At 42.9% G+C, this 13,840-nt stretch overlaps 1 protein-coding gene across 1 annotated transcript; it reads right to left on the bottom strand.

Moving 5' to 3' along the window:
• Positions 1-395: 395 nt before the first annotated feature.
• On the bottom strand, positions 396-9,138 carry uqcrfs1 (ubiquinol-cytochrome c reductase, Rieske iron-sulfur polypeptide 1). Its single transcript, XM_080186944.1, has 2 exons — positions 8,844-9,138; positions 396-1,152 (listed from the first exon to the last, which is right to left on the bottom strand). Exons 1-2 carry the CDS (start codon positions 9,052-9,054, stop codon positions 542-544), a joined length of 822 nt encoding a protein of 273 aa, XP_080043070.1. The 5' UTR covers positions 9,055-9,138; the 3' UTR covers positions 396-541.
• Between the last annotated feature and the right edge of the window lie 4,702 nt (positions 9,139-13,840).

Genomic DNA, 13,840 nt, shown 5'->3' with positions numbered 1-13,840 from the left:
TTGTTGCTATTCGTTACAGGGGACATTTTGTACTCAGCAGAATCCTAAGTTACCTTTTTGTATCCAGAAACAAATTACAGATATATCATCTTTCAGCAGGATTCAACCTGGTTTAGAAAAAAAAACTGATTCTGTAAATTTACCATGCATGGAACAACAGATTTGGCAGCAAGAAATAGTTAAACCGTATTGGTAGGAAGACAATTTTGTTTGTACCTTAATATGGCTTTAACGTTGATGAAAGGTTTTATGAAACCTTATAAAATGATTTTATGAATCCAAGTTAAGTGACTCATACAGTTGCAAGTTAATAATTTTCTGATCCTGATCTCCATTATTACCATCGAAAACTAGAATCACAAGACATATTCCTCAAACAAATTGACCACAATTGCTGCAAGAGGCAAAATGGATATTTATTTATGTTGAGCTTGATTTACACCATTCTCCCCAAGCACTCAAAATAGGAAGGATTACCTTAACAAGCTGCTGCTAAGAATGTTCAGTTCAACAGAAGGTATTCAGCTGAAAATTTATAACATTAACCTACAACTACAAGATCCTCATTAATGAACTCGTATGGCGGCACTTCCAGGTTCAGTGGAGCTGGGCCTTTCCGGATTCGCCCTGATGAATCATAGTGAGATCCATGGCAAGGGCAGTAATAGCCACCATACTCACCAGCATTGGCTATTGGCACACAGCCCAGGTGAGTGCAGACACCAATAACAATCATCCATTGTGGATCTTTCACTCTGTCAGAATCTAATTCTGGGTGTCGCAACTCAGCCAAGTCCACTGCCTGTTCGGTCTCAATTTCCTTGGCTGAACGATGACGGATGAAAAGAGGCTTGCCTCGCCATTTGAAGGTCATGTTCTTGCCCTCTGGGATTTCGTTCAGCTTGACTTCAATCTTAGACAATGCTAATACGTCAGCAGAGGCACTCATGCTCGAGACAAACTGACTGACAAGATTCTTTGCAGCGTAGGCTCCTACAACAGCTGTGGTTCCAGTTAATAAGTAGGAGAATGCTCTCCTGACATCACTGCTCTCTTGTGAGGATTTCCTGGGGTCTTGAACATCTTGTCGTCTATAGTCAGAAAAATCCGGAACTTTAATATCGCTGTGAGCATATCGAACTCCAGATGCAACTGTGCAAAAGGAAAAGTTAAACCATGAATTATAGTTGCACCAGACGCTCAGTGATATTTTAAAAAAATGATCTCACTTTGTTAAAGCTTAAATCATCTGATTACCATTTAGGGGTTTTATTCTCCTTTAGCATCCAGTAGGCAATATAAAATCTCACAATCCTTTGCTTAGCATTGTCATACCTACTAAATGTAATCTTGTATCATGACCACTGGCATCTCCTGCTCAAAAAGGAAGTGTTGATTTTAAGAGTAGTTTTTCTTCCCTTTCATTTCCTCAAAACAAGCATAAAATGTGGCATTTAATTTGCAATGTGCATAATTTTTCCATCTTTTGAATGTTAATTTTACTGGACTTTCAACACTAATGACTGAGTTTATATGAGAAATAAGATGTTATGATTGCATTAATATTTTGGGTAATACATTATGTACACCTACTGGCATTAATGTAGTATAAATTTGTCTGAGGCAGTCACAAATTTGCAGCTTGATCTACTTTTCCACTGCTCGGTATCTGAGTGCCAAGCAAGCCATCCAATCACTTGTCCAATTTCTGTTGAGTGCACAAGGCAAATTTATAACTCACAGTTTCTATATTATGCTGTCTTGACCCTCAACTCCTAGCAGTACAACCCACCAAGCTCAGCTACCTCTTTTGCTTATATTTGTTACTGGTTTTCTTCTCTGAACTAAGTTTGGAAAAAGCTGTTCAGTCCTGTTGCCTCAAACGTGTTTGCATCTACGCTCAGATACATGGAAATTATTGGAATCATTGACCGAACTCTACAGGTAGCCCAGGAGGATCCATAGTACATACATAAGCAGCCCACAGTGTAGAAGCTTGGACGTTCCTGACCATACAGTGTTACTTGCCCGCTGTCACCTACTCTGCTGCAATTTACATACATTTAATTGCATGCTTTGGGGAACATGCGTACCACCTTTCCAGCAGTACCACATCCAAGTCATTATGTCAGTTAAGATGAGCTACAGCCTTGAAAACTAATACTAAATCAGCCTTTCAATCATCTCATCTACTGGTTCCCCAACTCCAGCATCTGCTTTGCGGGTAGTGCTTGGTACATTTCACTAGACTAAAAGCGCTCGCTAAGCGAAGTTGTGTTGGCAGCTTAGTTAATTATACCCATTAATCTCACTTGCTGTTGTATCTTATTGGATGTTATCTGCTACAGTTTACCCATTGATATTTTTGGCATTATCATCTCATGGTTTGAAATGAAACTCCCATATCTTCCCTATTACAAAAGCTGCCTGGAAGAAGTTCATCTTTTCTCCTATTCCTTTTTGCAGCCTGAGTGATAATATAATTATGAGCCTTATATTGTTTCTGAATTTCTCAAAGAGCCAAATTAAACACAGCAGACACCCAATAACGGTGACATATTTATGACCAGATCATTTGTTTTGGTGATGTCGATTGAGGAATAATTTTGGCCAGGACACAAGGGATAACTCCCCTTCGCTTCACAAGTGATATATTTCCAAGCTGGGCAATGGGTTTCAGTCTGTCTCATCTGAAAGACAACACCTCCAACAATGCAGGATACCTCAATGCTACATTGGAGTGTCAGCCATGGAGCGTGATTTATTTATTGACCAATACCACGTTCTTAAAACTGAAATCAATTGCAAACCATACATGCTTCAAAGATAAGATCAGAATCAGACTTAATTTTGATGGCCAACTAAATTCTAAGGAGAAATAAAAATATTTTAACAGACGGTTGTAAGTGAGTACACAAGTAAAATTCTGAAATATTGAAAAAGGAGTAGGCCAATCTACTCATTCTGCTATCAACCGCATTTACCTTCCATGGTTGCACATCCCATTACGTATCCTTGGCTAGCAAAAATCTATCAATCTCAAGACTTAAAATGATTAACTGAGCTGGCACTTATTACTTGTTGTTGGATAGTGTTCCACATTTTCACCACACTTCGTGTGGGTAAATGTTTCCTCGCTTCTCTTCTGAATGGCATGATTCAGATTTTAATGCAAAAGCCATTTCTCACCGTCTGTTCCATCAACTCCATTCAAAACTGCAAATGACTCATTAACCTTCCATATTCTAAGGAATACAAGTCTAATTTATGTAAATTCTCCTCATAATCTAATTCTGGAGTTCTGGTAATATTCAGGAAATGGCAAATGGAATTTAATGTTGGCAAGTGTGAGGTGGTCCACTTTGGTAGGAAGAATGGTAGGAAGGACTATTACTTACGGGGCGAAAAACTGCAGCAGGCGACGGTGCAGAGGGACCTCGGGGTCCTTGTGCATGAGTCGCAAAAACCCAGCTTGCAAGTGCAGCAGGTGGTCAGGAAGGCAAATGGGATGCTGGCCTTCATAGCGAGGGGGATTGAATATAAAAGTAGGGAGGTCTTGCTGCAGCTGTATAGGGCATTGGTGAGGCCGCAGCTGGAGTACTGTGTGCAGTTTTGGGCGCCACACCTGCGCAAAGATATTTTGGCCTTGGAGGGAGTGCAGAGGAGGTTTACTAGGCTGATACTGGAGTTGAGGGTGTTGAGCTATGAGGAGAGGCTGAATAAACTGGGCTTGTACTCGTTAGAGTTTAGAAGAATGAGGGGAGATCTCATTGAGACGTGTAAGATGATGAATGGGATGGATAGGATGGAGGTGGAGAGACTCTTCCCGCTCAAAAAAGACAGTAGGACTAGGGGGCACAGCCTCAAGATAAAAGGGGGGCGGTTTAGAACGGAGTTGAGGAGGAACTTCTTCACTCAAAGGGTGGTGAATCTTTGGAATTCTCTGCCCGTTGAAGTGGTGGAGGCTGCCTCACTAAATATTTTTAAGACGCGGGTTGATGGGTTTTTGATAAGAGAGGGGATTAAGGGTTATGGGGAGAAAGCGGGAAAGTGGAACTGAGCAGCGACAGATCAGCCATGATCTTATTGAATGGCAGGGCAGGCTCGAAGGGCTAGATGGCCTACTCCTGCTCCCATTTCTTATGTTCTAGTCTGTACTCCTTTTAAGGTCAGTGTATTCTTTCTAATGTAGTGTCCAGAACTGCATCCTATACTCCAAATGTGATTTAGCCAGGACTTTATATCACTGTAACAAATGTCCTCCGCTTAATGCAACTTATAGGGGAAAGCTCTTTCGTTCATACATGTTGGCCTTCTGATTTAAAGGCTTATTATTTTTATGTTGCATCTATTCAGTCCAATGATGTATGGGTTAGGTTGACTGGCCATATTAGATTGACTCTAGTGTCAGGGGGATTAGCAGGGTAAATATGTGGGGTTACAGGGTCTGATAGGGATTGTGATCAGTGCAGACTCGACAGGCCAAATGGCGCCTTTCTGCACTGTAGGGCTTCTATGATTCTCCTTTAATAGGAAGTACATGGAGCCCAAAATCATTTTGGTCCTCCACTGTTTCTAACTTTTCACTAATTTAATACTCAAACTACCTTTTCTGGTTGAAAATAGGTAACTTCATGTGCTAAAACCCACCTGTCACATTTTGCTTGCCCAATTAATGTGAAGTTGACATGTGGAGTCTGGAATAGGGGAGGGAGCTTAGTTTAGTGAGAAACAAGACAAATGATCAGGTTCAACAATAAATTCAGAATGCTAAGTGATATTTCAAAAACTTAAAGAGATCTTCCCAGTTCCCAAATAAACCTGGATGTCAGACTCAGTGTATCTACAGCAATTTCCTTGCAAAAACATTTAATTCTTCAAATTGCGAAGCTTTCGTGTATAGCATTTATTTGTAGGCATCTTCAATATACATGAGTGGGGTGGTGGTGCGGGCAGCAAGCAAGCAAACATTTAGCAAATCATCAAAGCAATAATTTGCTGGCGACAAGGGTGATATGCCAATGTAAACATAGGCAAAAGAATTGCATTTATATAGTGCTTTTAACCACTAAGTCTCAAAGAGCTTTACAGCCAATTAATTATCTTTGAAGGGTAATTAGTCAAAATATAAACATTCAAGATCCAAATTGCACACAGCAGACTTCCAACACAGTGATACAAATGCTAATGATCAGGTAATCTGTTCTGGTAATGTTGTTTGAGGGATAATGTTGGCCAGGGCACTAAGAATAACTCCTCTGCAAAATAGTGGCATATTTTACATCTCGCCAAACTGAGCGATGGGGCCTCGGTTTAATGCCTCAACTGAAAAACAACACCCCTAATGGAGCAGAACATCTCAATATTAGTGTGGAGTGTCAGCCAGATTGCTGTGCTCAAGTTTTGGAATGGGACTTAAAGCTAGAACCAGGGGCAAGTGTGCTACCAACATAGCCGACACTTGTAAAGAAAATATCTAGAAAATCAAGGCCAGGGTGGAATTATTTTTACACATGGCATTCTTGGTGATTTATGTTTAGCGTTTTTTAATGTGTTTGAAAGTCTGTTAAGTGGAAAGCGAGCTCCATTTGACTGTACTTCAAGGCAACCCTATCTGTTGCATTTTGCACAAACTAATAATGAGAGCAATCTCCTTCAGCATGTTACCCAAAAAAGATAGAATTTAATGAGAACTCAACAAGATACTCGACCTCTTTTAAGGTCAAACCAAATAAACAAACTCAAGTCAATTCAGGACCAAATAAAAGGGGCAGCTCGCCAAAAAGAGGGGGAAAGCCTGAACATAAGAACATAAGAAATAGGAGCAGGAGTAGGCCATCTAGCCCTTCGAGCCTGCCCTGCCATTCAATAAGATCATGGCTGATCTGTCGCTGCTCAGTTCCACTTTCCCGCTTTCTCCCCATAACCCTTAATCCCCTCTCTTACCAAAAACCCATCAACCCGCGTCTTAAAAATATTTAGTGAGGCAGCCTCCACCACTTCAACGGGCAGAGAATTCCAGAGATTCACCACCCTTTGAGTGAAGAAGTTCCTCCTCAATTCCGTTCTAAACCGCCCCCCCTTTTATCTTGAGGCTGTGCCCCCTAGTCCTACTGTCTTTTTTGAGCGGGAAGAGTCTCTCCACCTCCATCCTATCCATCCCATTCATCATCTTACACGTCTCAATGAGATCTCCCCTCATTCTTCTAAACTCTAACGAGTACAAGCCCAGTTTATTCAGCCTCTCCTCATAGCTCAACACCCTCAACTCCAGTATCAGCCTAGTAAACCTCCTCTGCACTCCCTCCAAGGCCAAAATATCTTTGCGCAGGTGTGGCGCCCAAAACTGCACACAGTACTCCAGCTGCAGCCTCACCAATGCCCTATACAGCTGCAGCAAGACCTCCCTACTTTTATATTCAATCCCCCTCGCTATGAAGGCCAGCATCCCATTCGCCTTCCTGACCACCTGCTGCACTTGCAAGCTGGGTTTTTGCGACTCATGCACAAGGACCCCGAGGTCCCTCTGCACCATCGCCTGCTGCAGTTTTTCGCCCCGTAAGTAATAGTCCTTCCTACCATTCTTCCTACCAAAGTGGACCACCTCACACTTGCCAACATTAAATTCCATTTGCCATTTCCTGGCCTATTCGCCCAGCCTATCTAGATCCTTCTGCAGACTCTCCACACCCTCAGCACAATTTGCCGTTCCCCCAATCTTGGTGAAAATTGAAGAACAAAGGAAACTTGAAAATACCAAATTAAAATGTGATTATTAGAGTCGATAATGCATCCCAGTCCCTGCAGTGCCTAATGACAGTGGAAGGCACCAATTGAGCCCACGAACACCGCATGCTCCCTGTCCAGGGACACCTGGCCGCGAACGTAGCCACGGTAAAGAGGCAGTCAGTTAGGATGGTCGGCCCCCTCGATCGCCCACTGCCTGGACCTGTAAATGGCGTGCTTTGCCAGGCCCAGGAGCAGGTTCACAAGGAGGTCGCCATCCTGACCTACCCCTCTCAGCTCCAGGTGTCCAACAAGACACTTGGGGAATGGAGAATTTACAGAATGCAATTTTGAGACAACACTTATCTCAGTTATATTTTAAGACTTAATCAATAAAATGCCAAATTGTTATACTGCTGGGTTCAACTACTACACAAACTGATAGTGGAAGTCCATTTCTATACATAACTATACCAGCCAAATTACTTAAGGGGATGATACTACAGAGACTGAGTAGCTTCCCTACTTATAATGCCTCTCTAAACTTCTCCCTCTAAATAGGTTCGTATATGCTGTCACCCATAATTAAAATGGCCATTCATTGCATTTACATTGGACTTTTGCACTAGAACTTGCAATGATATGAAAACAAAACAGCAGAGTGCCCTGCACAGAGGATTAGGGATCTGCATTAGCAGAGCAAGCCACTGAGTATGTGCTTAATCACTTAGATCTAAGAATTCTTACCAGGCACACAGAATCTGACCCAGGAAGTAATAAGTAGAATATTTAACTCAATGTCAAATCAGGCAAAGAGAATAAAATAGATAGAACAAAAGAGGGTGGATTTAAGAGATTAAATCTAAAACAATTAAAATCAGAAGGATAGACAGTATGGTAACATGTGGTTAGCACTGCTGCTTCACAGCTCCAGGGTCCTGGGTTTGATTCCCGGCTTGGGTCACTGTCTGTGTGGAGTTTGCACATTCTCGTGTCTGTGTGGGTTTTCTCCAGGTACTCCGGTTTCCTCCCACTGTCCAAAGATTGTGGGTTAGGGGATTAGCCATGCCAAGAAATTGCCCCTTACTGACCAAGGATGCGAAGGTTAGAAGGATTAGAGGCTATAATATGTAGGAATATGAGAGTAGGGCTTGGGTGGAATTGTGTTTGGTGCAAACTCGATGGGCTGCAGGGCCTCTTTCTGCGCTGTAGGGTTCTATAATTCTACAAATGATTCTCCACACTTCTTAAAGCTATTTTTCAGTACCAAAGAGGTCATTCACACACAGGCTAGATTACCAGAGAAAGGTAGGCAGCCAGATTAATCATTCCCAAACATCCACTCATCCTGAGTTTGTGAATGTGGATTGTGCCAGCCCCAGAAGAAGTCTCAGAAGGCCCACAAACTTGGTCATTCCGCAGATTGCCAACATTCAGAACTGCCAGGCTAAACTATGGCCAAAATTAAAGAACAATGGAATAGGGATTACAACCTAGAAAGATTTGATTATTTTTCCATCTAGGCTCCAGAAATTGCACATCATTGAAGTGACCTACAACTACGATTCTGATGGAAAGCACCAATCTGAAACATGAACTCTGTTTCTCTCTCCACTGGTGCTGCCGGACCTGAATATTTTCAGCATTTTATTTTAGATTTCTTGCATACACCGCATTTAGACTTATTGGCCCTGACAAAAGAAGCATCTAGACTCAAAATGTTGTCTCTATTTTATCTCCACAAATGCTGTCAGATCTGCTGAGGCTTTAAAGCCTTTTTGTTACAGGTTCCAACATCCGCATTATTTGGCCTTTGGCCTAAAACTATGTTGGGCTCACAATTTGAAACAGTTGAAGGTGCAGTGGTATAGGATTCAATTGTCAACAGTGCACTATCAGCTTAGCCAAATGATTTCCCTTTAGTTCTGTGTTGAAGACAGTCTATCTGACTGACTGATCAGCTTATAGCAACTTCACCAGTGCACAAGGTCACTGTGACTCCAGCCGGAGGAGACTGACAGAGTGAGAGAGGCCTCCCTTCCTCTCCTCTACTGGCCTCCCTCCCGGTTCACACCCCAGGCCCGAGCCCGACTTCCTCCAACACCCGCTCCACTCACCATTGAGGCCGGCGGTGACGACGGGCCCACTCCGGGCCGCCTGGCCTTGCATCGACTCCCGGCACAGGAAGGACCGCTTGAGGTCCAGTACCACCGCATCGGCCTTGGTCACCACGCCCGGCACCAGCGGTTTGAGTTGCGGCGCCACGGTGTAAGTGGTCGCGGACAGGTACGGGGCGAAGGGCCCGGCTCGAAAAATGTGCGACAACATCACGGAACCGGGAAAGCAACTGCTAACGACCTTAACACAAAAGGACAGAGAAAAGGGCACTGCGCAAACGCTGGGTCGACTACCACTGCGCAAGCGCTGCTGCCGAGTCGACAGCCACTGCGCATGTGCTGCGTCCTAGTCTGCCGTCACTGCGCATGCGTTGCTTCCTAGTCAGCGACCACGGCGCAAGCGCTGCCTTCTGGTCGGCCATCACTCACTGCGCAAGCGCTGCCGCTGTCGGTTGGCGCTGCCGTCAGGCGGCACTGCGCAAGCGCACAGGGAAACAACCGTGATTGCGACGCCTGGATTGTTACCGGATACGGGGCGTTCACACACAAGTGAAGTACCGGATCGTTGAAATAAATGCCAAAAATATTTCAAATGCATGATGTGTTTTTACACACATACTTGAGAGATGGCTTTTGCCATCGCCAGTTCGATTTTCAAGTTTGCTGGCAATACCAGTATAGTGGGTCATATGTCAAACAATGACGAGGCAAGAGTTAGGAATGAGGTAGAGACTCTGATGAATTGATGCAGCAACAATAATATCTCCCTCAATGTCACCAAATCAAAGGAAATGTTCACCAATTTCAGGAAGCATAGTGGAGAACTTGCTCCTGTCTACATCAACGGGGATGAAGTAGAAATGGTCAAGGGCTTCAAGATTTTAGGTGTCCGGATCACCAACAACCTCCCCTGGTACCATCCCCCCCCCCCCCTCCCCTAGTATCAACATTATGTTGAGAAAACCCAGCAAAGCCACTATTTTCTCAGAAGACTAAGAAAATTTGGCATGTTAGCTATGACTCTCACCAACTTTTACCGATTATAAGAATAATAGTAAAATGGACTATTATTTAAATGCTGAAAAATTACAAGATGGTACTGTGCAGAGGGACCTGGGGTCCTTGTGCATGAATCGCAAAAACTCAGTCTGCAGGTGTAGCAGGTGATCAAGAAGGCAAATGGAATGTTGGCTTTTATCGCGAGGGGGATGGAATATAACAGTAGGGAGTTCTTGCTGCAATTGTACAAGGTCCTGGTGAGGCTGCAACTAGAGTACTGTACGCAATTTTGGTGCTCTTTTTTGCGAAAGGATATATTGGCCTTGGAGGGAGTGCAGAGTAGGTTCACCAGGTTGATACCAGAGATGAGGGGGTTAGCTTATGAGGAGAGATTGAGTAGACTAGGCCTATACTCATTGGAGTTTAGAAGGCTGAAAGGTGATCTTATAGAGACATGTAAGATAATGAAGAGACTAGATAGGGTAGAGGCAGAGAGATTCTTTCCATTTAGAAAGGAAACAAGAACTAGAAGACAGCCTCAAAATAAGGGGGAGTCAGTTTAGAACAGAGTTGAGGCTTCTCTCAGAGGGTAGTGAACCTCTGGAATTCTCTGCCCATTGAAGCAGTGGAGGCTACCTCATTGAATATGTTTAAGTCACAGGTAGATAGATTTCTGATCACTAAGGGTATTAAGGGTTATGGGGAGCAGGCGGGTAACTGGAACTGAACCACTTTCGGATCAGCCATGATCTTATTGAATGGCAGCGCAGGCTCGAGAGGCTAGATGGCCTACTCCTGCTCCTATTTCTTATGTTCTTATGCACCATAGAAAGCATTATTTCCGGTTGTATCATAGCTTGGTATCACTCCTGCTCTGCCCAAGGCTGCAAGGAACTACAAAAAATCATGAATATAACCCAATTCATCAAGCGTTCCATCTATTAATTCTGTCTACACTTCCTGCTGCCTTAGTAAAGCAACCAGTGTAATCAAGAACTCCACGCACCCCAAACACTCTCTCTTCCACTTTCTTCCATTGGGAACTCCTGCTCCTATTTCTTATGTTCTTATGTTCTTATGAAAAAGATACAAAAGTCTGGGGTCATGTGCCAACTGATTCAAAAACAGCTTCTTTGCTGCTGCCATCAGACTTTTGAATGGACCTACCTCGCATTAAGTCGATCTTTCTCTACACTCTAGCTATGACTGTAACATTACATTCTGCACTTTTCTCTACGAATGGTATGCTTTGTCTGTATAGTGCACAAGAAACAATACTTTCTTAAATTTAGTACAAATATTAACTCTACCTGTTTATACAGTTTCAAGCTTTGTGACATGAAAGATGTTCCCGTACAAGCTTGTGTTCTTTTGATATGAGGAATTTGCACGTGCATGATGCCAGGGTGCCGCACAGGTAACCAAGGAGTAGATATAGGCAGTGTTTATCAACCATAGGCCATGAACAAGGAGCATTGAAATGGCTGAGGAATCTGAAAATACATGTCCATTGATTTTTTTTTGCACATGTTCAATTGGCCAACCCAAATCAGCTTGAATGTGTATTTTCAACTTTTTCACATCACCAGGATGTAATTGCCTAACTTTATGGTAAGGGGCACATGCTCATGTCTTCATAAGTCTACTCATATGGTGTTACATTTAATGACATTTAGCTGCATGTTGTTTTTCTCACACAATTCATCAACCTTAAAACAATATTGGGCCCTGCCATCCTCTTCAAAAATTGTTCATGATTTAAGATCATCCTGGGAATACAAAGATCGTTTGTCATACCCAGAAAATGCTGTAGTGTGTGCTAATCCACTGGAATAGCCTGTGTCATTTGGCTGCAGTCTTGTCTAGATCAGCCTTCACACCTTCAGCCATGAGTAAATGACCCACATATCAAACCTGAATTATTCTGAATTTGCGTTTTGCAGGGTTGAGCTTCAATTGGAGATCCCTGATTTTGTCCAGGATATGGTGAAGACGCGCATCATGTTCTCGCACAGTACTACCCCAAACCAAGACATCATCGGTTATGATCTTGCATGGGTTAATTTGCAAAGAGTTGCTCCATGCACCGCTGGGAGACCCCACTGCTGGTGCTGATATAGTACAGCATTTGCAGAAAATGGTACCTGTCTTTTGGAGACATGAACGTAGTCAGTTTTGAAGATGCCAAATCTATTGGAATCTGCCAAAATCCAAATTTTGCATCAAGCACGCTGAATACCTTTACTTATGATATGAATGATATGACATGCTCCACTGTCTCCATGGAATGATGTGACCCAAGTAACACTTTGTTCAGATGTATTGGGTCAATGCATATTTTAACCGTGCCTTTTTTACTGCGGCTATTAGCACTGAGACCCATTCTATGGCCTCCTCCACTGACATAGCTATGTCCAATGTTGTCATGCATTGCAGCTCACCAGCAACTTTTTGCCTCATGTTTACTTGTACTCTTCTAGGAACACATACTTACAGTGGAACTGAGCTATTTAATCGCATGTGGTATATAACTGGTAGTTCGCTGATGACCTGGCAGTCAAAAACGTTCTTGTACATTGTCATCCCTGGGGCTTGAAATTGTTGAGCATGCACATCTGAACAAAGTTGAATGAGCCCTAACAGGATTCTCTCTCAGAGTCTAACAGTCTACATTCTGATTCACAATGTGGCAATCAAAGTTTCCTTTTGCACAATGAATAGTAGTTACACTCTCAGTAGTGATTGTCTGTCCCCCATAAGTCATGAGGTCAGGCTGCTAGTCAGGATCTGGCATCGCCTCTGGGTCTATCTCACATAGTTTTTTACGAGAAAGTACACAACACTGATCTTAACTCTAAGCCTGGTATTACTAGGGAGTACATGTAGGGTGATGGCAGTCTCACCCTTTTCTGTGACAGATTCCACATTTTTGCAATCTAATGTTGGCATTGATGTTGTTGCTGCTGGCTCCATGACCATACTGCTTGAGCTGAATTGTAATTCATTGATCTTGCTAACATGTCTAATCCTTAGAGATTGATTAGCAGATGTGCTGCTGTTAATAGAAAGATGCTGTTGCTTGGAACTGCAGCATTTGGCAAAGTAGTTCCATTTGCCTTACCAATTGCAAACATAAAACGTAGCGTTCTGTTTGGGGTACTGAGCACTGCTGTTGGTGCAGGATATCCCCTGCACTGCAAAATCTTCACTGTCTTGTCCAAACACCACCATTCTCTCCTAAAGGTTTTGCTTCACGTGTGTCAGATTGTTTGTTGAGTATGCACATTTCCACTACAGACTGTAACATTAAGGGTGGATTTTCCCGTCCCACCATAGCAGGAACATGCAAAGGTCCATTGACTTCGGGCAAGATTTTCCAGTCTTGGGTGAGCAAGACCGGAAAATCCTACCATAAATCTTTTTGTCACAGTAATTGCTTTCAGACCACATCGCTGTTTATTCCACAAATTAACTGACCCCAAACAAACTCATCTGCAAAATTTTCAAACGTGCATTTTGGCACAAAAATTTACAAAGTGACAACATAAGGTTGAAGAGACTTATGTGTTTTCCAATGTTTTGGATGGTAAATGATTGAAATGTTGCCAACACTTTGGCACCCGTTAAATTCAACAACATGTACCTGTGTATCTTTCTTGGTTTGTTATAAAGTGCTGCACTGCAGATTATGAGCCATTTCTGTTTAAACTTCTCACAGTTTTCTGCCACATTTCCATCGAAGATTAATGGGTCAATAATTCAAGGTGTTTTCCAATGATTGTACTCATTGAAATTTAGAATAATGAGGGGAGGTCATATAGAACAGATAAGATTATGAAGGGAACCGATAAGATAGAAGCAGGGAGGCTGTTTCCATAGGCAGATGAAATAGAACTAGGGGGCATGGCCTCAAAATAAGGGGGAGCAGATTTAGGACTGAGTTGAGGAGGAACTTGTTCACCCAAAGGGTTAAGAATCTGTGGAACTCCCTACTCAGT

Source organism: Carcharhinus amblyrhynchos, chromosome 4 (genome assembly GCF_965287045.1).
Source record: "Carcharhinus amblyrhynchos chromosome 4, sCarAmb.v2.hapA, whole genome shotgun sequence".
Taxonomy (NCBI): Eukaryota; Metazoa; Chordata; class Chondrichthyes; order Carcharhiniformes; family Carcharhinidae; genus Carcharhinus; species Carcharhinus amblyrhynchos.
The sequence above is the reverse complement of the archived record's forward strand: the minus strand, read 5'-3'. Positions and strand labels throughout refer to the sequence as shown.